At 40.1% G+C, this 23,149-nt stretch overlaps 2 protein-coding genes across 5 annotated transcripts in view; one reads left to right on the forward strand and one right to left on the reverse strand.

The window, feature by feature from the left end:
• lrp1ab (low density lipoprotein receptor-related protein 1Ab) overlaps positions 1-23,149 on the forward strand; it is a 94,987-nt gene that overhangs the window by 60,562 nt on the left and 11,276 nt on the right. For 3 of the 4 annotated variants that reach the window (XM_014018661.1, XM_014018666.1, XM_014018675.1), the window contains 41 exons: positions 740-871; positions 1,687-1,914; positions 1,993-2,167; positions 2,403-2,497; positions 3,240-3,389; positions 3,551-3,691; positions 3,795-3,923; positions 4,019-4,150; positions 4,231-4,365; positions 4,461-4,590; positions 4,707-4,833; positions 5,050-5,201; positions 5,290-5,414; positions 5,538-5,912; positions 9,536-9,725; positions 9,854-10,058; positions 10,134-10,326; positions 10,953-11,078; positions 11,166-11,294; positions 11,452-11,571; positions 11,798-11,911; positions 12,007-12,162; positions 12,257-12,379; positions 12,477-12,593; positions 12,712-12,840; positions 12,958-13,086; positions 13,238-13,378; positions 14,335-14,522; positions 15,146-15,329; positions 15,419-15,504; positions 15,599-15,718; positions 15,824-16,011; positions 16,095-16,300; positions 17,527-17,715; positions 17,904-18,052; positions 18,512-18,605; positions 18,723-18,839; positions 18,985-19,104; positions 19,179-19,301; positions 19,379-19,504; positions 19,615-19,731. In XM_014018661.1, coding sequence (XP_013874115.1) covers positions 740-871; positions 1,687-1,914; positions 1,993-2,167; positions 2,403-2,497; positions 3,240-3,389; positions 3,551-3,691; positions 3,795-3,923; positions 4,019-4,150; positions 4,231-4,365; positions 4,461-4,590; positions 4,707-4,833; positions 5,050-5,201; positions 5,290-5,414; positions 5,538-5,912; positions 9,536-9,725; positions 9,854-10,058; positions 10,134-10,326; positions 10,953-11,078; positions 11,166-11,294; positions 11,452-11,571; positions 11,798-11,911; positions 12,007-12,162; positions 12,257-12,379; positions 12,477-12,593; positions 12,712-12,840; positions 12,958-13,086; positions 13,238-13,378; positions 14,335-14,522; positions 15,146-15,329; positions 15,419-15,504; positions 15,599-15,718; positions 15,824-16,011; positions 16,095-16,300; positions 17,527-17,715; positions 17,904-18,052; positions 18,512-18,605; positions 18,723-18,839; positions 18,985-19,104; positions 19,179-19,301; positions 19,379-19,504; positions 19,615-19,731 — 6,105 coding nt within the window. The remainder of the gene's footprint in view (positions 1-739; positions 872-1,686; positions 1,915-1,992; positions 2,168-2,402; positions 2,498-3,239; positions 3,390-3,550; positions 3,692-3,794; positions 3,924-4,018; positions 4,151-4,230; positions 4,366-4,460; positions 4,591-4,706; positions 4,834-5,049; positions 5,202-5,289; positions 5,415-5,537; positions 5,913-9,535; positions 9,726-9,853; positions 10,059-10,133; positions 10,327-10,952; positions 11,079-11,165; positions 11,295-11,451; positions 11,572-11,797; positions 11,912-12,006; positions 12,163-12,256; positions 12,380-12,476; positions 12,594-12,711; positions 12,841-12,957; positions 13,087-13,237; positions 13,379-14,334; positions 14,523-15,145; positions 15,330-15,418; positions 15,505-15,598; positions 15,719-15,823; positions 16,012-16,094; positions 16,301-17,526; positions 17,716-17,903; positions 18,053-18,511; positions 18,606-18,722; positions 18,840-18,984; positions 19,105-19,178; positions 19,302-19,378; positions 19,505-19,614; positions 19,732-23,149) is intronic. The other variant, XM_014018685.1, reaches the window with a different exon arrangement.
• On the reverse strand, positions 6,392-7,902 carry LOC106524753 (galanin receptor type 1). The gene has a single exon (XM_014018697.1). The coding sequence runs from the start codon at positions 7,723-7,725 to the stop codon at positions 6,688-6,690; it is 1,038 nt and encodes a 345-aa protein (XP_013874151.1). The 5' UTR covers positions 7,726-7,902; the 3' UTR covers positions 6,392-6,687.

The raw sequence follows: 23,149 nt of genomic DNA on the forward strand, positions 1-23,149 counted from the left end.
TCAGCATCTACAATAAGTTTTTAGTTAAATGAGTTACAACAACACCTAATTTCCCTCTGGGATCAATAAAGTATTTTTGAATTGAATTGAATTGAGAAGTGTTGTTCMCTCACACAGGAGCAATTTGGACACCTCAGCTGCCTTGTTGATTTAAAAGTCACCTCACTGTTCATCATTTTCCCACAGGCTGCATACGTTACGCATTGATCTCAAAGGAATGTTGCATGGCTGACAAGATGGCAAAGGCTTGTCACAAGAGTTTTACAGTGTTCTGCCGATTTTTACCTGTCACCTTTTTGTTCTGTGAGCACAGGCTTTGGGTTCACTTGTGTGTGAGCAGCAGAGAGGTACTGTGTTGTTTAATTAGTGACAAGATGAAAGAGATCTCAATGAACGGCTAACTGACAGCTTGAACCACTCCTTGTGACAGTGATGAGACAAGTTGTGTTGACAGATCTGGCAACCAAAAGTTTCTCTGTGCTTCCAATATCCTTAAGGGCCTTTTGGTGGAAGAGTCATTAACACTCAGGAAAATTAGAATTCAGCTCCAATTACTATGATTTAAACCGCTTCCGACATGGGTTTGTCTAATAGTACATTGCATAGTGATTTATTCACCTTAATCTGTTGGGTGTTGTCTGAGCAAGCTATGTTTCTATTGCAAAACATTTCATCTGTTTATTTTTGTACTGCTGCTGTTGTTTGTGAGATGTGAGAAGGCGTTTTTCCTTCATTTCAGCTCCAAACCCATGTGCCACCAGTGACGGTAAAGGCCCTTGCTCCCACCTGTGTCTAATCAATTTTAACCAGACCTATTCCTGTGCCTGCCCGCACCTCATGAAGCTGCAGCCTGACAAACGTACCTGCAAAGGCAAGTATAGATTCTGTTCTTTCTTTTTGACTAAGAACTTGCAGGTTGTGACAGTTATACACAGCCAATAGCTGGAAGAAGCAAGAGCTTCATACACACACAAACACATATACATATATATTAGGGGTGCAACAATACATGTACCCGTTTCGAACTGTATCGAACAGTGCTGTATCGAACAATACAGATTTTAAAAATTTACTTTATCAACTTGTCTTCTGAAGATGCTCTGTGTTAAAGGATCAGTGGATCTGTGTTCGACTACTCCACCTAGGCTGCATTTTTGAGTGCAGGTCCACTGAGAAACTTGCTGTTTCAGCAACATTTAATTAAAAAACTGTACTTTTGAGGTTAAACAAATATTCATAATTAATATAAATAAATTACAAGTTAAAAGGGGCATGGAAATGTCTCTTTTTTTGTATCGAAAAAATATCGAACCGTGAGGCTAAAGTATTGAACCGAACCGTGAATTTTCTGTATCGTTGCACCCCTAATATATATGTGTATATATATATATATATTTATTTATTTATTTATTTTAGTGCTGGGCATGTTAATATGTTATCACGTTAACGCAGCTGATGTCTAACAGCAATAATTTTTTTAACGCGCGTTAACGCGTTTATTTCTTTATTTACATTTCTCTGTCAGATCTCTGTTCACTATCACACACMGACACAAACCCAGTGATTACTGTAGGGAGGCGGGATCTTGATCACTATTGCCCTCCTATATCCTTATGTGCTTCATTGTTGGAGGAACAATAACTGATAAGTTAATAATTTAACTGTATATTTTTTAATGTTTTCCAGAGTCTAGAAAGTTCCTGCTTTATGCTCGTCAGATTGAGATCCGAGGGGTTGACATCGACAACCCATATTACAACTACATCATCTCCTTCACTGTGCCAGACATTGACAATGTGACTGTGGTGGATTATGATGCCGTGGAGCATCGTATCTACTGGTCTGATGTGCGAACTCAGACCATCAAACGAGCTTTCATTAACGGCACAGGAGTGGAGACTGTTGTGTCAGCAGGTAATATCAGTCTGTTGTGCCAGGTTTGGTTTGATTCTCTTTGTACCAAATGTTCAATGTTGTTCTGGTATTCTTCAGACCTTCCTAATGCCCATGGCCTGGCAGTAGACTGGGTGTCAAGGAACCTTTTCTGGACCAGCTATGACGCCAGTAAAAAGCAGATCAATGTGGCAAGACTGGATGGATCTTTTAAGAATGCTGTCCTCCAGGGATTAGACAAGCCTCACTGTTTGGTGGCTCACCCTCTGCTTGGGTGAGTTTTCTCTCCAGTTAGTCACTACAATACATGCCTCCATTAAAGGTGGAAAAATCATAAGATTAAGTGAAAAATCTTAAAACTAGCATTCCTTTATTTTTGTCCTGATTTATTGTTATTTGATTAACATATCAAAACTTTATACAGTCACATCTGACTTTAGTTGCACAGATTGTATACATTATGTTTTTATTGAAACACCTCTTGCATCTATCAAATTTAAATTCCTCAGGAAGCTTTACTGGACTGATGGTGACAACATAAGCATGGCTAACATGGACGGTACCAACCTCACCCTGCTTTTCACCAATCAAAAAGGCCCAGTGGGTAAGTTGACATAGACTAAGTCAATTTTCAGAATATATGTTTGACAGGGTTCCCACGGGTCCTTGAAAGTCCTTGAATGTTTTCTGGGGATTGAAGTTCTCTATTCACATGACTGATTTTCATCATCTGTAAAAAAAAAAAACAATAATAATAATAAAATTTAAAAAAACTTACATTTGTTGCAGTGGATAACTCAGGATTACGGTAAACTGACGTGGCTTTCAACAAAAAACGTGAGCCACAGTCATAGTTTTACCCAGTCAGTGCAGAGTAGGGCGGGTCGTTCTTTCTGAGCCCAGGTGAGAGCACCACAGCTCCTCCTGTCCTCACCGAGCGTCTGGACATGTTCACATCCCCTCCTACCAAACTGAGTTGCTGAACCTCCCAGGACATAATTACATGTCTGTGTATTGTGGATATGAATGTAGGATATACATTTCATCCACTTTATTTCATTCTTATTGACTCAACAATTTCTATGTTGTTCAGTTTTTCATTGAATTTACGTGATATTAAACCTGCTTATTGGTAGCATTTTGTGGTARCAGTAGGTAATTGCCGTCACACGTGGTTTTTGAATTTGAGGAAATTGGTGCTGGAAAGTTCTTGAAAGGTCCTTGAATTTGATGTTGACCAAGGTGTTGGAACCCTGGTTTGAGTCTTCATTGAATGCACACAATTAAGAGTTCTATTTTAACACATAAATACAAAGGAACATGATTTGTTTTCGTATTTCAATTAGGGCTATCGATTGACTATGAAAAGGAACAGTTGTACTGGATCAGCTCAGGAAACAGCACCATTAATCGATGTCAACTTGATGGATCTAAACTGGAGATTCTTGAAGGGGTTAAAGGCAAACTTACCAAAGCTACTGCACTGGCTATTATGGGTAAGTTCAACAAGAATAGTTTTTGTATATTATACATATTTTATTGCGTTAATGTTTAGAATCATATGGTGGTGGTGTTTACATTTTCCTGAGTTGAACTTACAATAACTCAATAGTAAAAGGATAACTGAAATATATGAAGAAATTTTTTATCACTGCAGGAGACAAACTCTGGTGGGCTGACCAGGGTACTGATCAGATCGGAACCTGCCACAAGAAGGATGGTGGTAATTGGAAAGTTATGAGAAACCACACATCCCCGATGATGCACATGAGAATCTATGATGAGGATGTGCAGAAAGGTAGCAACGATTTTTTTAACAAGTCTCTTAAAATTGAAGTAACCTTACAAGAAAGAGGAAAAGAAATACCTTTTTGATCCATCTTCGTGATCTTTTCTTTCAGCAGGTATTAATCTGTGCAGTAACAACAACGGTGACTGCTCACAGCTGTGTCTGCCCACCTCTGTAACAACCAGATCCTGCATGTGCACAGCTGGATACAGCCTTAAAACAGGGAAACAGTCCTGTGAGGGTAAGCTGATTTTTCATAGCTACTATTGTTCCATGGAATATAGATGTTTTTGTTCTAAAAAAAAAACAGAACTTTACCGTACCTTTCCTGAGCAGGTATGGGATCTTTCCTGCTTTACTCTGTTCACGAGGGGATTAGAGGAATACCTCTCGACCCGGGAGACAAATCAGATGCCTTAGTGCCCGTGTCTGGCACCTCTCTGGCTGTCGGCATCGACCTCCACGCTGGTGAGGGACACCTGAAGACATCAGTAAATGGATATTCTATCTAGAGTGACATTTTAAAGCTGTCGCTCTCTCCTCTACAGAGAATGACACCATCTACTGGGTGGACATGGGACTGAGCACCATCAGCAGGGCGAAGAGAGATCAGACGTGGAGAGAGGATGTGGTGACCAATGGGATTGGCAGGGTGGAGGGCATAACTGTGGACTGGATTGCAGGTGAAGTCATTACACAATTTGAATCTGTTTTTTTAGAAAATTAGATCTTCCACATGCATATGTAAAGCACAACATCTTACAATTTTCTTTTACAGGAAATATTTACTGGACTGACCAGGGCTTTGATGTGATTGAAGTGGCCAGGCTCAATGGCTCATTCCGCTATGTGGTCATTTCCCAGGGACTGGACAAACCCAGAGCTATAACTGTCCACCCAGTCGAAGGGTAAGTATAAATCTGCCCTGTGTTACAGTGCTGCCTTAAAATACTCCCAAAACTTCATTTCTCTGAGTTTCTCCTTTTCTGCTCTTTTAAATTGTCTTATGTGGCTCTGTCTGCAGGTATTTGTTCTGGACAGAGTGGGGTCAGTATCCCCGTATCGAACGATCACRGTTGGATGGCTCCCAGAGGTTGGTCATGGTCAATACGAGCATCAGCTGGCCAAATGGAATCTCTATCGACTACAAGGTGTGCTTAAGACCACCCTAAACCTCTTTGTTTTGTCATGACAGAGCATTTCCCGTGTTCTTTTGTGAAACAATGAGCCTTTGACCGGGACATAGTTTAAATTTGATCTCAGCGTGTATAAAAAAACATGCCTGATGTAGTGTGTCTACATAATGTAACCGACAGCTAGTCTTAGGGGATATTTGAAGGCAGTTCTTTTTCTTTGTTTCATTTCAGGAGGGTCAGCTGTATTGGTGTGATGCTCGAACGGATAAGATCGAGCGCATCAACTTGAAAACTGGACAGAACCGAGAGCTGGTTCTGGCCAGCAACAACATGGACATGTTTGCAGTGTCTGTATTTGAGGAGTACATTTATTGGAGTGATAGGTGGGTTTTTATTATCCCTATACTAAATAAGCCACAAAGAATGTTTCAAATCTGATGTTAATCAATAGCTGTGCTGTCTTTTGTTTAGGACTCATGCCAACGGCTCCATTAAGAGAGGTAGCAAAGACAATGCTACAGATGCTGTGCAGCTCAGGACAGGCATCGGTGTCCAACTGAAAGACATCAAGGTTTTCAACAGAGACAGGCAGCAAGGTGGGAACACATAATATGACCAGCAGTCAAATTTAAATTAAGATTTTTTAAAATTAAATTAAACTCTGTTCAGCTCAGACATTGAATAAATGTTTATTTACAAATATGTCATGTTTTYCACAGGCACAAATATTTGTAAAGGCAACAATGGTGGTTGTGAACAGCTGTGTCTCTATCGTGGCAACGGGGAGCGTACCTGCGCCTGTGCTCACGGCATGCTGGCAGAAGACAACCGCAGCTGTCGCGACTATGACGGATACCTGCTGTACTCGGAGCGAACCATACTGAAAAGCATCCACTTGTCTGATGAGACAAACCTCAACGCGCCAATAAAGCCATTCGAGGACCCGGACCACATGAAGAACGTCATCGCCCTCAGCTTTGATTACCACGGGGGTGGGGGGAAGGGAACCAACCGCGTCTTCTTCAGTGACATTCACTTTGGCAACATCCAGCAGATCAATGATGACGGCACCAATCGCAAGATTGTGGTGGACAGTAAGTGCTGAGTCATCACTTGTTTGACATTCTAAAACAAAACGTTTAACCTCACAGGACCTAAACCTTTCTCCATCTACCCTATGATTTAGTAGTGCAACTCTTTGGTGCCACTTTTTTTAACCCAGTAAATGATATATTTCTACTTTTTCATCAGTGTCAACCACTATAATAAACACAACTGAGAAGCTGCTTGTGCACTAATAGAAATTTAAGTCAATGTCGGTTGTCACTGAAACAATGCTTGCACACAAATACGCTCAATCTCTGCTTTTACTTGTTTTTACACAAGTGTTTTTATTCCTGTTCTCTTTTAATAATCCAAAATTATATTGTTGAACTCCATCTAAATCACACTTGCTCTGCATCAACTTAAAACTGACTCATATGGCACTACTGAAGTAAAAAAAAATACACACAATTTTATGTGTTTATTGATGATACGTTAAGAGAAGGGTTCCGAACTTCAAGAGATGTAAGCCTGTTTTTCACTTTTTCAACTTCTAATAAATAAAATCATAGTGTAAAAGAACACAGTTAGGTTTTATCACCATTTTGTGGCATTCTGCCTGCCCAAATATCTCATTTTAAAGACATTATTATTATTAAAATCTCCATTACATATCCATAAACTGAAATTTAAAAAAAATCATTTTACAATTTACTGGAACGTATTTATCATTTCTTGGAGTGTTTCATTATGAGAAAAAAAAGCCCATCTGATTCAGTTCATTATTGTTAGTATTAAGCAGCAGTGTTTTCCTTCTGGTAACAGTCAGTTTTGACCTCTCTCTGAGGTTGTGTCCAGCTCAAAGGGCTGTACTGTGTCTCTTCTCATTGCACATGGACAACCAGTCAAACAGCTTCTGCACCAAGTGCACTGTTTTCTCCCAAGCACCAATAAGTCCCGTCTAAACTTATGAGACATGAAACCGTACAGCACAGGGTTTACCACGGCTACTGAGGATGACAAGAGTCTGGCCAAGAGGGCAAAAATGTTGTATCCCGGTGAGCCTTTTAGGGTTCCTCCAACAATGGAGAACATGAGGATATAGGAGGGCAGCCAGAGCAGAGTGAAGATGAGAACCAGCAGAGCTGAAGTGTGAGTGACTTGGCGCTGGTAACGTTCCAGTTGGGGGGCATTACCTATCTGCCGTGCGTGTCGAAGAAAGCAATAGATCTTGGCGTACATCAGTACAATGATGCCTAATGGCAGAGCAAATCCAAAAAGAAAAAGGGCAATGCTGTAGACCAGCTGGCTGACGTCAGACAGGAAGGCGAAGCAATAAACTGTGCTGGAAAAAGTAATTGTGCGGAAAGCAAATTGCGGTGCGGCCAACGCCGAGGCAGGAACCCAGAGCAGGGCTACTGTAACTTTAAATCGTCTGTGCATCCTTGATTGGTACGTCCAGGCGGGGTGTACTACTGTAAGGTATCGTGTTACTGCCAACGCTGCCAGGGTGAACACAGAGGCAGCCGAACAGGCGACGCTCAGGAAACTGATGGCTTTGCACAGGAAGTCACCAAAAGGCCAGAAGCCCAAGGTAATGGCAGAGGTATGGAAGGGCAGGCAGAACAGCAGCAACAGGTCCGCAGCACTCAGAGCCAGCAGCAGCGTGTCTGTACCATGAGGTGGTTGATTTCCTTTCTTCCTCCTGCCAGTAAGAATAGTCATGATCAGAATTTGCCCCACAAGTCCGGTCACCAGAATCAGCCCATCCAGGATGGGAATCAAGGCTTTAATCAAAACCTCTTGGTTTTTGTTTATCTGGTCGGGGTCACTGTTATTTATCTGCTGTCTCAGAGTCTCCATGGAGCCACAGTAAACGTGTTTTAATCTCACACACTGTCAATGTTGAAAATCCAAACGGGACACCAGATCTGGGTAACTAATCAGTTTGTGCCAAATTATCTCTTAAAATAAATAGGTATAATTACACTTCAGTGACATGGCTACTACTTTGATAATGATAGCAATTAGTTAAGCTGTTATCACACTGGTCATTTAACATTGGCATCTATTGTGCTCTCACAGGAAGAAAAGAATATACTATAAACTGTATATATTTTTCCATGCTGGAGCTGTAGATAAAAAAAAAATCATATTTAAGTGCTCCAAAATCATCCTCTTCTTGTGTAATGCACTGATCCTGCTGATGTCCCATAATCTTTTTACAAATGTTTTCTTATTGCAATCTTAAACTCAGAAGAGGCATTCAAAAACACGACCTTGTGATCTAAAAAAAAACGATTTTGGCTTTTATTAAGCTGCATCAGCATGTTTGTTATCATCCGAGGAAAAGCTGTTTTGATCCAAATTCAGATGTCTGTGCAGCCGTTCCTCCGTGGTTCCATCGATTCTTGAAACCAAGCAACAGTAGACAGATCCATCCATGTGGTTGCTATCAGATATTTCTCTTTAAAAGCAGTCAATGCTACTTGATGTAAAGTGCTCACCACGGCAGGAGGCATCTTGTCCATTTAAAAGCTCTTCAGAGATTGTAGCATGTAGACTCTCCCCAGCAGAGCAGTCACTGCAGGATTCGTACAGTGACTGTAAATCCTTAAAGGGGAAAAATAGATCGTTTGTAATAAAAATTGACAAAAGAAACAGAAATAATTCTCAGGTGTTCATGTACTGCTGAAGTGACCTGGGATTGTATAAAATGCTTTGGTCTGTGTGTTTATAGTCTTCACAACAGGTTCTGGGCACTGTTTGCTCAGTAACCAGGGGATGAACAAACTTAGCCAATGGGAGGGTAAACCATGATGTCCAATGTTACGTAATTCTGGTCTGAATACACATTATTCCGTTTATTGTATGATCATACCACAATCAAACTAATTATATTTTCTTTTTCTTGTTTCTATTTTTCACCGTTTGATTTTTGAGTCATGAAAAACCAAACATGTTTTTTTATAGGAATGTTTTGTTCTGCGGTGGTCTTTGAGTCGTAGTTTTGTTGACAGAGGATATAGCCTTGAAAATGCCTTGCAGTAATGCTGATGAGAGAGAAACACTGGAAACAAGTAGTTATTTTTATTATTGCATGTTCTATTAGGTTTTGCTTGAAGATTGAAAGGAAGGAATTGAAAAAAAAAGATTTTTAATTTAGGGACCTAACCCTAAAAGTTGTTTCAATCACAGTTTTCTTTTGCGATTGTCAAGACCACAAGGGGAATAATACAAAGCACACAACAGTTTTTAAGTGTGCAGGCACACAGCCAAAAATAAAATAAAATAAAATAAAATAAAACTGACATGTTGATAGACATTTTTAACGTCTTTTTAGAAAGAGCAGCTTTGTCTCACACTCAGAGAACTGTAGTATTGGGTATTAATGTTCTCACATTCTTTCTTGTTTCACAGTTCATAAATTGATGCAGGTAGTGATAGAAACCTATATAACATGTCCCAGCAGCTCCCTAATGAAGTCGCGCTAAGATAAATGTGGGAGTAGCGATGACAGCATTTTAAAAGGTCCTGCATTCCTGAAACTACATATATATATATATATATATATATATATATATATATTTTTTTTTTAAACAGTGTATTTTTTCATAGACCTTTTGGTTAAAATGTCACTGCAGTTCCATATTCTGTCTTCTTTGTTTTTCAGATGTTGGATCCGTTGAAGGCCTGGCATACCATCGAGGCTGGGATACACTCTACTGGACCAGTTACACAACGTCCACAATCACTCGCCACACTGTGGATCAGAGCCGGTCTGTGGCCTACAACCGCAACACTGTGATCACGATGTCTGGAGAAGACCACCCCAGAGCCTTTGTGTTGGACGAGTGTCAGGAGTGAGTCGTTAATGTCAAAACTAGTTTCTTGTTTTTCTTATTCTTGTGCAGCAGGTTTATTTGACTTCAGTCAACTTTCTGTTGGATCTCTCATCACAACGCTTGTTTTTTGCTTGTTGCCACCACAGTCTCATGTTCTGGACCAACTGGAATGAGCAAGCTCCCAGCATCATGAGGGCCTCCCTGAACGGAGCCAATATGCTCGTGATTATCGGCAGCGACATTAAAACTCCAAACGGCCTGGCTATAGACCATCGTGCTGAGAAGCTCTACTTTTCCGACGCCACGCTGGACAAGATCGAACGCTGCGAATACGATGGGAGCAGCCGTTATGTAAGGCAGTTCTTTAATTGGTTCTTCGGTTGTTCTCAAAGCTCTGTTCTTGAAATGTGAATTATCCTGCCTCAGGTCCTGCTGAAGAACGAGCCCGTCCACCCGTTTGGCCTGGCTGTTTATGGAGATTACATTTTTTGGACTGACTGGGTGAGGAGGGCTGTGCTCAGGGCTGACAAGTTCACTGGAGGAGACATGAAAGTGCTGCGTGCTGACATCCCTCAGCAGCCGATGGGCATCATCGCAGTGGCTAATGACACCAACAGCTGTGAGTATCACAGACAGAATAACTCGAGAATAATGGCCGTATATAACACTATTAAGACGTTTTTCTCAAAAGGTTTTATTGGTCAAAGTAATGGACCTTTCAAGTATCAAGTTTATGTTCGTTCTTACCACAAGAATGGCAGATATGATGTACAAATGTGCACAAGTAACCATTTCTGTTATCATTCCTCTCCTAAATGTAGCGACTGTGCTATTCTTGTAATGTTTGTTTTATTTTGTTTACTCCATTACTTCCCAGTCATGCAACTTGTTTTTCTAATGAAGGAAGGGATGATCTCTAGTTTATTATTGCAGTTTATGCAGAAGAACGTTCAAATTACTTATGAAATTTCCTTATTTATGTGGCCTGGACATGAAAGCCTGAATAAACAATCATTTTAATGTTGCTTACCATTGAAGTTTTAAAGCTCTGCTCAGCTTTTCTTTGTAGCATTTCCTTCAGAGGTTTGTTTATATCTGGGTAAAGGGATTCTCACGGACTGCCCAAGACAGCTCACATGGACTGTTTTCATTCATTCATACAGTATATTTAGTTTTGTTGGAAGGAATGCAGGGGAAAATGTGTCACAGCAATATTCCTCTCACTAACCCTCCCGTGTTCCTCAGGTGAGTTTTCACCGTGCCGGTCTAATAACGGAGGCTGCCAAGACCTGTGTCTGCCCACATCTGATGGACGCGTCAACTGCAGCTGCCGCGGAGACCGAAAACTCCTCGAAGACAACACCTGCTCTCGTGAGATCAAAATGAAAAAGAGCATCTTTAAGCATAAAATGCATTTTGTTTGAGGGTTTCTAAGTCTGTCTGTTTCTACCTCACCAGCGCTGAACATGTCGTGTGGAAGTGTTGATGATTTTGAGTGTGGAAACGGAGACTGCATCAATTACAGCCTTACATGTGACGGGATGGCCCACTGCAAGGACAAGTCTGACGAGAAGCAGTCTTATTGTGGTGAGGTTTTACACTGAACTGACACTGGTTAAGATTTATGTCTAAGATTGCAGAAAATTAGGCTTTAAAATAAGCATTTAGCTCATCTGCTTTGCTAATTGCTAAAGTTAAAATAAACTCTGTTGCTCAACTAACTTGAAATCACATTCCTCTGCAGCCAATCGAATCTGTAAGAAGGGCTACAGACGCTGCATTAACGGTCGCTGTATTGGCCACCAGTTCTGGTGTGACGGTACAGACGACTGTGGTGACCGTTCAGATGAACTGCCCTGCAACAGTAAGTACATCTGCTCTAATTTGAGCTTTTTCAAGGTTTACAGAGACATCAACTGGTCTGTAGCACTCAGAGCCAGAGAGAAGTTCCTGAAGTTGTTTAATCAAACCTTTTTTAACAGTTACGTAATAAAATAATTTAAAATTGACTTGAACAGTTTACATTTACAATAGGATTGTATTTTTTTCCCTTTTTTCCCCTTTTTCTTAACTCTAAATTTTCCTTGCAGTGACCCTGTGCAAACCAGGGGAGTTCCAGTGCAAGGATGGAAGCTGCATCTCCAACTTCAGTCGCTGTGATCAGGTGGTCAACTGTGAAGATGCCAGTGATGAAATGAACTGCCGTACGTAACCAAGAACTGGATTTATTCTGTAAAGTGAGGATAGTTTTTAACATTTGATTGGATTTTGAAATATATATTTTTCGTTGTTTTCTCAGAACCTACCGATTGCTCCCGTTTTTTCCGCCTTGGAGTCAAAGGAGCATCTTTCCTGAGCTGTGAGAAAACCACTCTGTGCTATCTGCCCTCGTGGGTGTGTGACCTCAACAACGACTGTGGAGACTTTTCTGATGAAAGAAACTGTCCAGTTTTGGGTGGGTTTTTTTCCTCCCCTCTTTGATTTACTTGTAGTATTTTCCACCCCCAGAGAACATTTATCATGTTTTCTCCCTTTCTTTGTTTTTGCAGACGAAAAAAAGCTGAAGTGTCCAGTGAACTTCTTTGCTTGTCCCGGCGGCCGTTGCATCCCTATGAGCTGGACCTGTGATAAGGAGAACGACTGTGAGAATGGAACAGATGAAACACACTGTGGTTAGTTTTTCCCGGAGCTGCGCTTTAATTCCTAACAGAACTGTTTAAGCCAGAGTGTTTTTCTTATCCAGAGTGTGCTTTTCTTTCTCCTCTTCAGACAAATTTTGCACATCTAACCAGTTTGAATGTGGGAACCACCGCTGCATATTCAACCACTGGGTGTGTGACGGCTCTGACGACTGTGGTGACGGTTCTGATGAAGACCAGAAATGCGGTAACTTGACGTTTTGCTTGCTGCGTCACTTGCAAATCTAACCAAAACATTTTAAAGGCATGAATTAGATTTTTTTTCCAGTGTCATAGTGTCACGTAACCATTACATGATGTTGCAGAAAATAAGACGTGCAGCCCTGAGCTTTTCCAGTGCCCGGGATCCCACGTGTGTGTGCCTCAGCGATGGAAGTGTGACGGAGATAAAGACTGTCCCGATGGAGCAGATGAGAGTGTCACAGCTGGCTGCAGTAAGTGGTCCTGAATAGACCAATAACCTAAATAGATCATTTGTTATAATTAAAAACTACTACCCTGAAATATAACAGTTCCATCGCCAAAAGTGTTTTTTTTTTCCCTGCTCTCAGTGTACACCAACAACACATGTGATGAGAAGTATGAGTTTATGTGCCAGAACCGACAGTGTATCCCCAAGCACTTCGTCTGTGATCATGACATCGACTGCTCTGATAGGTCAGATGAGTCCCCAGAATGCGGTGAGTTTTATTTGAAATAAAATGTGTTTTGTGATTAATTTTGTTCATCCTGCTGAGTTTGAGGTCAAACGTGTCTCATCTCCTGGTGTGTGTGTGTGTGTGTGTGTGTGTGTGTGTGTGTGTGTGTGTGTGTGTGTGTGTGTGTGTGTAGAATACCGGCCGTGTGGTCCAGATGAGTTCCGCTGTGCCAACGGTCGCTGCCTCAACCAGAAGAAGTGGGAGTGTGACGGAGAGTTCGACTGTCAGGATCACTCTGACGAAGCTCCTATTAACCCTCACTGCATAGACTCCGGTAGGATACCCCAGTCAGTTTTTTCACTCAGTCAAATTTACCTTAAAAATAGTAAATTTGTATTTTGAATAAAGAAATTAATTTTATATGTATATAAAAAAATTCAGAGCAACCTACCTAAAAATGAAGTACAGAAGATGTATTTTGTTTTCTACTTTAATTTTACACACAGACAAACAGGACAGAAGCTTAACGCTCTCGTGTCTTGAGTTTAAACTGCATTGTTTTTGTATGTTTATCAGTTTATTTATAAAATTTTCTCAGGTTTATTTATTTTATTGATCTGTTCTGCATTGGTAATTAAGGACTTTTTGCTTGAGTTATTAAAGTGGAATTTCATTCTCACTAATATTTCAAGGTGTTTTAAATGAAACACATAAAAATGTCAATAGTTGAAACGTGCCGATCATAAATAGTGAACTATTATAAATATTTTAAAATGTACATTTTTTAATCCAACAGTATCAACTAGCATGCCTCTACGTGCAGTTTGAGTATAAAACTGTGTCCATGTGTTTTAAGTATGTTTTAATATGAGTATAGGGTAAAAATATTTAATTCTGCAGTTGCATATTAGTTTTCCTGTTACCTTTAGATAGTTGAAAGTAAAATTTCTAAATTATTCCTAGCTTAACATTTTGTATTATGTGTAAGTTCTGTTTTTATCTTATTGACTACCAGCACCTTGCATTTGATTGAAGGATTTTCTTGTTTATGTGACCTTTTTCTTAGGTCAAAAAGGCAAAATAAAATTTAGGTGAGCATAGTTTGGTTAGAGGTAACCAAATTAATGCTTTATACATCCTTTTTTAAGGTAAAAATGTGTTATAAATATATGGGCCATTTGACAAATACAAACTCTAAAAGTGTTAAATAGCATTTTGATCAACTCTGTTAATATAACAAAAGTAAATGTTACTGGGTTTGATACCTGATTTAACTTGTTCTGATTTCAGAGAGGACCTGCAATGACTCTGCCTTCACGTGTCGTAACGGAAAGTGTTTGAACGAGACTCAGCTGTGCGACCGGAACGATGACTGCGGCGACGGCTCCGACGAGCTCAACTGCTTCATCAACGAGTGTCTCAACAGCAAACTGAGTGGCTGCTCGCAGCTCTGTGATGACCTCAAGATTGGCTTCAAAGTAAGTCATTTAATGTCTAATTTAAAATGCTTAAATACCTTTTTTTTTGTCAAAGATAATCCTGACCACAAAAAGCCTGTTGAGTTATTTTCTAGACAGTGAGAAAAAACAAATCTATTGTGTGCTTAATAGAAGTTGATATTAGGAGCTCACTCTCTTCCAGCCAGTAGTTATGCAAGAAAAACATGCTTTGGCTCTTGTTCCTGATAGCAGGAGGCCTGTCTTGGGAAATCTTGAACTTTTTGTGAACTGTAGTGTTTAGTTTACGTTCAGGACTTCTTCTGAAACTGATTTAAAAAAAAGAAACGTTGTYCATGTTATTCTGACTTGAGAGTCAGATGTTTTATTGTAAAATAAAACTATCAGCTCTTAAACAAGACTAGACTACGAAATCCCAAATGGAGAAAAAACAATTACAAAAAGATTATTTTCACAAGTTTGGCTAAATTTTTACATTAGGTCAGATGTAGCTGTTCCAGTTTAGATAGCGGTGGTGCACAAATAAAGTACTTGCTGGAAGATAAACTTATCATAAGGTTACAGAGAGAGTGACATTGATCTAAACGAAAAGTGAGCATTTCAGAATCATTTTGACACATCTCCTCTGTCCTTTGACCCTTCAGTGCAGGTGCCATCCTGGCTTTCAGCTGAAGCGTGACGGGAAGACGTGTGTGGACATAGATGAGTGCACAACCACCTACCCCTGTTCTCAGCACTGCCTGAACACACACGGCAGCTTCCACTGTCTCTGCGTGGACGGCTTTGAAGTCAGCCCAAATGACCCCACCATCTGCAAGTCCACATCGGGTACGACAGCTTCATGCGCCATTTCATTTAACCAGCTGCACGCAGGCTGTCGATTCCTGAATGTTTTGTCATCTTGTTTTTGTGTGCAGACGTGGAGCCCTATTTGATCTTTGCCAATCGTTACTACCTGAGAAAACTCAATCTGGATGGATCTAATTACACTCTTATAAAACAGGTGAGGTGAAGGGGTATATCTTTAAAGAAACAGTTGATTTTGTTTTTAGCCTTCTGAATGAATGGTTTAACTCTTTGTACAAAATTATTTTCAGGGGCTCAACAATGCAGTGGCACTGGATTTCCACTACGCAGAGCAGATGATCTACTGGACAGATGTGACCACTCAGGGCAGCATGATCAGACGCATGCACATGAACGGCAGTAACATGGAGGTCAGAGAGGGAAATTTGACACCGTTTTATTCTTTATAGTAGACCTAGTTGTATATATTAGTAAAGCATGAGCGTGTTTATCCTTAATATTGATCAATTTGGCAGGTTTTGCATCGAACCTCCCTGAATAATCCRGATGGTTTGGCKGTGGACTGGGTTGGTGGAAACTTGTACTGGTGCGACAAAGGCCGGGACACTATCGAGGTTTCAAAGCTTAACGGGGCCTACAGGACTGTGCTGGTCAACAGTGGCCTCAGGGAGCCGCGAGCTGTGGCTGTAGATGTGCGYTATGGGTAAGAACCATTGTTGTAACTTAATTTTTTTAAAGCAGTTAGCAATTGAAACTTAAATGTTGGCTCGATTTCCTTTTATTCAGATACCTTTACTGGTCTGACTGGGGTGATAACCCTCACATTGGAAGAATTGGGATGGATGGCACCAACAGAACGGTCATCATTCAGGATAAGATCGTCTGGCCCAACGGACTAACCCTGGACTTCATTAATGACCGTATATACTGGGCTGATGCCAGGGAGGACTACATTGAGTTTGCCAGCCTGGATGGTACYAACAGGCACACAGGTAACACACGAGGGGCCTGAATCACGAATACTGTTAGATACTATTCTAATTGTTAGAACAGAATTTGAAAAATGACTATACCTATTATCAACTCAGTAAGTCAGCAGTTTTAATAAAAAGCGAACCAGTTTTATGGCATTAAACRTGGAACTTTTACACCAAGCCTCTAATCCTGTTATGTGTTATGCATAAATGTGTTATTACTGTTTTAACTCTGTTTTTTATCACAGAGTCAAAAACAAGGACACTGTGCACTTTGTGGTTCTCAGTCTATATGTTAAGGATGACTCCCAGCTATTATCTCAGCACACATTTGTTTAGTATCTATAATAAGGACTGAGTTATATCAGTAGCTGTGACAGATTTGTAATTGTTCATATGAGAAAACKCTGATGAGGAAAACTTACAGGAGAAAAAAAAAGTTAATTAAAAAATTTTGTCTTAATAAATTATCATTAGGACTTGCTTTTTGTGGCCTTATGTGTGCATTGAATTATCACCACTCCCTCCCTAAAAGGCAGCTGTAAGTGTTTGTAGAGCAGGACTTGTTTTGTTTGAACTCAGATAAGGACAGACTAAACGGCGCTCTGAGCTAACCTGGCTAATCTCGAAGCTTGATCTGACTGCTGTAAAACTACTGTGACATTTTAATTATTAATTTGTGAAAATCAATACTAAAACCAGAGGGGTTTTGTACGAGTGGCACCTGTGTGTGCTTTGTGTGTTTGCTCTTGCAGATCTATGAATGTGTGCAGCGTGTTTGAGACACTGAGGGCAAGCATGAGATTTAAGGTATATGTTGACAGTGGGGAAAAAAGTGCAATTACAGCATAAAACCTAATGAGGCATAGAAGCCGTTGCATAATCATGATACAGTCGTGTTGCTGCAGCTGCGTATCTCTTTCAGCCAGCTAAAGTTTTACATTAACAGAGCAAGGAGGTTTTTCTTTTAATGGAAACATCTTAACTTGAAATGTAGGATATTCTTCATAGCCATAAATCACTGTTTGTGATCCCATAATGATTTTAAACATACAGTAAAAACAGTTGGTTGTCGTACATTATTTTCTTGTTTAATTTTCTTGTGTGTGTGTTTGTGGAAGGCTGACTTTTGACATTTTTAATCTTTTTAGGAACAAAATAAAAGGTGTTAAATGTTACCTTTATTGGTATCTTTTATTTAAAATTTATTTGAAAAAAATATATATATTTTTTTGCTTTCACAGTTCTTAACCATGACATCCCTCACATCTTTGCCATGACGCTGTTTGAGGAGTACATCTACTGGACCGACTGGGAGACCAAGTCCATCAACAGAGCTCATAAGACTCTTGGTACCAACACAACCACACTGATCAACACTTTGCATCGACCCATGGATATCCACATCTACCATCCTTACCGCCAGCCACCAGGTGAGAGGTGCAACCTTTAGATAAAAGTAGATAAATGGTCATTTTTCAGCTACTGACTACAGTGGTTTTACATTTTTACCTCCAATATTAAAAGACAGGAACTTCCTTATTTTATTCTTGCTGTAATATGTTTCAGTCTTGTGTTTTGGGATTTTAAGACATGTTTGGTTTTTATGCTTCCCTCTCAGTGCTCGACCATCCATGCCAGTCAGACAATGGCGGCTGCAGCAACCTTTGTCTTCTCTCACCTGGAGGGGGCTACAAGTGTGCCTGTCCCACCAACTTCTATCTGGCCAATGATCAGCGGACCTGCATGTCCAACTGCACAGCAAGCCAAGTGAGGAGCCCGTACTACCATTTATGACACTATATTATAAGACAAGATTTTATTAATGTTTTAATACACATTTAGATGACCTAAAGCCGGTCCTTTTAAAACAATGGTATTTTGAGCAGACCAGATCAAACTGGACATGTTGGATAGTAACACACAGCACCACACTTGCATAAAAATACAGCACATCAGCACAAAGTCCTGACTAATGATTCCAGAAGCTGTTTTGATCAGTAATTATACTGTGATTATATTTTCAACACAACACTTGAGCATTTTGTCCTAGTCTTTCTTGAGTATCAAACATTTTGTAGTATGTCTTAGTTTTGTTTTTGTTGTTTTGTTTTTTTGCCAACTTTTAATTCCAGTAAAGACCAATTAATTATTTTTATTGTCTTGATAAATAAGACCTTATAATTAAAAGAGGGTGTACTAGTTTGAACTTTTCTCTATCTCTCATAGTTTGTCTGCAAGAATGATAAGTGTATTCCTTTCTGGTGGAAATGCGACACTGAGGATGACTGTGGAGATCGGTCAGATGAGCCAGCAGACTGTCGTAAGTGTCTGAGAAAAGTTTAATTAGGAGGAACTCGACGGAGGAACGGAAATGATTTAATTCAATACTTTTAAAGCATATTTTGTAAATTTTTTTTTTTTTTTGCCTTTTTAATAGCCGAGTTCAAATGCAGGCCAGGACAGTTTCAGTGTGGAACAGGAATCTGCACCAACCCAGCTTATATCTGTGATGGAGACGACGACTGCCAGGACAACTCGGATGAGGCCAACTGTGGTACGACTTGCTTTTCACACACACCTCTAAACTAGCAGAATCCAAATGTTTTGAGTTGCTTCTATTTTTAAAGAAATTGTAAAGTCGGAAATAAAACAAAAGAATTGAGTGATTTTTTTTTTGTTTGCCAAATCTGCCCTTCTAGATATTCATGTCTGCCTGCCCAGCCAGTTCAAATGTTCCCACCCGAGCCGCTGCATCCCGGGCATCTTCCGCTGCAACGGTCAGGACAACTGTGGAGAGGGCGAGGATGAAAAGGACTGCCGTGAGTGTCTTTACGTTCAACAAATTTTCTTTGCCTATATTTCCCGGTTGCTATAAATTCATTTTCTCAAACAGCTGAGGTGACGTGTGCACCCACGCAGTTCCAGTGTGCCATCACCAAGCGTTGCATACCTCGTCTGTGGGTGTGCGACCGTGACAACGACTGCGTGGATGGGTCTGATGAACCCGCCAACTGCAGTAAGACCCTCGTTTGAGACGATCAGATTGTTCATTAGCTAATGATGTAAAGTGTAATTAAATGCTTCTCTCTCCAGCTCAAATGACTTGTGGTGTGGATGAGTTCCGATGCAAGGACTCGGGACGCTGCATCCCGGCTCGCTGGAAGTGTGATGGCGAGGATGACTGTGGCGATTCGTCAGATGAGCCAAAAGAGGAATGTGGTAAGACCAGTAGTGCTAAAATTCCCAGATGCTAATGTTTGTTTGTTTTTTTTCTTCTTTTTAACTGTATCAAATTTAATAACAAAAACTTGGGATGGTAAATTTTGCAGCCGAGAGGACGTGTGAACCGTACCAGTTCAGATGTAAGAACAACCGCTGCGTGCCGGGCCGCTGGCAGTGTGACTATGACAACGACTGTGGGGACAACTCAGATGAAGAAAAATGTCGTAGGTGTCACTCTAACAGTTAAAATAATACCTCCATCATTCCTACTATCAACATCTGTAAGCTGACTCCATCCACCGTCAGTAACTCTCATGTTCACACATTTTCCACTGGGAACTCGTTAGTTTTCACCTTTTTAACCTTTACCATGTAGATTAGACCTAAGTGTAAGTTCATTATCCATTCACAGTCATTTCTAAAACATTTGACATCATCTGATGTTTGTTTCATTTCATACTGTCCTGTTGGTTTCACCCAGAGGTAAGTTACTTCACCATCCATACCAGTCTTCCAGTCTGCAGTTGCTTTTCTTTTTTGTTTTAGTTTTTGTTTTAACACTCTCCTGTGATCTTCTCTGACCTGTGATAGTCTGAGCAGAGCTGTAAATTAATTCCTTCAATAGTTTTATACCAAATGAAAATGGTCGTCTAAATAAAAGGCCTATTTGGCATGCAAGTGCTGCAATTTATGACTTTTTTAAAAAATTTAATTTGAAATTCCCTCAAAAACCTCTTAAAAGACCTTCAAAAAGCCTGGAAAAGGACGGATTATGATCCCTTTAATTGGTTACTAGAAACTTCTTGGAGGCAAAATGTAAAGAAATTTGGGATGACTGAAGATTTTATATATATGGTGTGCAACGATACAGAAAATTCACGATTCAGTTTGGTTCAATACTTTAGTCTCACGGTTTGATATTTTTTCGATGCAAAAAAGAAATTTCCATGGCCTTCATAACTTGTAATTTGTTGAAATTAAATNCGCGAAGGGAACATTCAGTGCTTTTAGCACCGCCCTCTGGCGGTCAGTAGGGATGAAATAGAACTCTGATGAGGAAAACTTACAGGAGAAAAAAAAAGTTAATTAAAAAATTTTGTCTTAATAAATTATCATTAGGACTTGCTTTTTGTGGCCTTATGTGTGCATTGAATTATCACCACTCCCTCCCTAAAAGGCAGCTGTAAGTGTTTGTAGAGCAGGACTTGTTTTGTTTGAACTCAGATAAGGACAGACTAAACGGCGCTCTGAGCTAACCTGGCTAATCTCGAAGCTTGATCTGACTGCTGTAAAACTACTGTGACATTTTAATTATTAATTTGTGAAAATCAATACTAAAACCAGAGGGGTTTTGTACGAGTGGCACCTGTGTGTGCTTTGTGTGTTTGCTCTTGCAGATCTATGAATGTGTGCAGCGTGTTTGAGACACTGAGGGCAAGCATGAGATTTAAGGTATATGTTGACAGTGGGGAAAAAAGTGCAATTACAGCATAAAACCTAATGAGGCATAGAAGCCGTTGCATAATCATGATACAGTCGTGTTGCTGCAGCTGCGTATCTCTTTCAGCCAGCTAAAGTTTTACATTAACAGAGCAAGGAGGTTTTTCTTTTAATGGAAACATCTTAACTTGAAATGTAGGATATTCTTCATAGCCATAAATCACTGTTTGTGATCCCATAATGATTTTAAACATACAGTAAAAACAGTTGGTTGTCGTACATTATTTTCTTGTTTAATTTTCTTGTGTGTGTGTTTGTGGAAGGCTGACTTTTGACATTTTTAATCTTTTTAGGAACAAAATAAAAGGTGTTAAATGTTACCTTTATTGGTATCTTTTATTTAAAATTTATTTGAAAAAAATATATATATTTTTTTGCTTTCACAGTTCTTAACCATGACATCCCTCACATCTTTGCCATGACGCTGTTTGAGGAGTACATCTACTGGACCGACTGGGAGACCAAGTCCATCAACAGAGCTCATAAGACTCTTGGTACCAACACAACCACACTGATCAACACTTTGCATCGACCCATGGATATCCACATCTACCATCCTTACCGCCAGCCACCAGGTGAGAGGTGCAACCTTTAGATAAAAGTAGATAAATGGTCATTTTTCAGCTACTGACTACAGTGGTTTTACATTTTTACCTCCAATATTAAAAGACAGGAACTTCCTTATTTTATTCTTGCTGTAATATGTTTCAGTCTTGTGTTTTGGGATTTTAAGACATGTTTGGTTTTTATGCTTCCCTCTCAGTGCTCGACCATCCATGCCAGTCAGACAATGGCGGCTGCAGCAACCTTTGTCTTCTCTCACCTGGAGGGGGCTACAAGTGTGCCTGTCCCACCAACTTCTATCTGGCCAATGATCAGCGGACCTGCATGTCCAACTGCACAGCAAGCCAAGTGAGGAGCCCGTACTACCATTTATGACACTATATTATAAGACAAGATTTTATTAATGTTTTAATACACATTTAGATGACCTAAAGCCGGTCCTTTTAAAACAATGGTATTTTGAGCAGACCAGATCAAACTGGACATGTTGGATAGTAACACACAGCACCACACTTGCATAAAAATACAGCACATCAGCACAAAGTCCTGACTAATGATTCCAGAAGCTGTTTTGATCAGTAATTATACTGTGATTATATTTTCAACACAACACTTGAGCATTTTGTCCTAGTCTTTCTTGAGTATCAAACATTTTGTAGTATGTCTTAGTTTTGTTTTTGTTGTTTTKTTTTTTTGCCAACTTTTAATTCCAGTAAAGACCAATTAATTATTTTTATTGTCTTGATAAATAAGACCTTATAATTAAAAGAGGGTGTACTAGTTTGAACTTTTCTCTATCTCTCATAGTTTGTCTGCAAGAATGATAAGTGTATTCCTTTCTGGTGGAAATGCGACACTGAGGATGACTGTGGAGATCGGTCAGATGAGCCAGCAGACTGTCGTAAGTGTCTGAGAAAAGTTTAATTAGGAGGAACTCGACGGAGGAACGGAAATRATTTAATTCAATACTTTTAAAGCATATTTTGTAAATTTTTTTTTTTTTTTGCCTTTTTAATAGCCGAGTTCAAATGCAGGCCAGGACAGTTTCAGTGTGGAACAGGAATCTGCACCAACCCAGCTTATATCTGTGATGGAGACGACGACTGCCAGGACAACTCGGATGAGGCCAACTGTGGTACGACTTGCTTTTCACACACACCTCTAAACTAGCAGAATCCAAATGTTTTGAGTTGCTTCTATTTTTAAAGAAATTGTAAAGTCGGAAATAAAACAAAAGAATTGAGTGATTTTTTTTTTGTTTGCCAAATCTGCCCTTCTAGATATTCATGTCTGCCTGCCCAGCCAGTTCAAATGTTCCCACCCGAGCCGCTGCATCCCGGGCATCTTCCGCTGCAACGGTCAGGACAACTGTGGAGAGGGCGAGGATGAAAAGGACTGCCGTGAGTGTCTTTACGTTCAACAAATTTTCTTTGCCTATATTTCCCGGTTGCTATAAATTCATTTTCTCAAACAGCTGAGGTGACGTGTGCACCCACGCAGTTCCAGTGTGCCATCACCAAGCGTTGCATACCTCGTCTGTGGGTGTGCGACCGTGACAACGACTGCGTGGATGGGTCT

This window comes from Austrofundulus limnaeus, unplaced genomic scaffold (assembly GCF_001266775.1).
Source record: "Austrofundulus limnaeus strain Quisiro unplaced genomic scaffold, Austrofundulus_limnaeus-1.0 Scaffold3, whole genome shotgun sequence".
In the NCBI taxonomy this organism is placed as follows: Eukaryota; Metazoa; Chordata; class Actinopteri; order Cyprinodontiformes; family Rivulidae; genus Austrofundulus; species Austrofundulus limnaeus.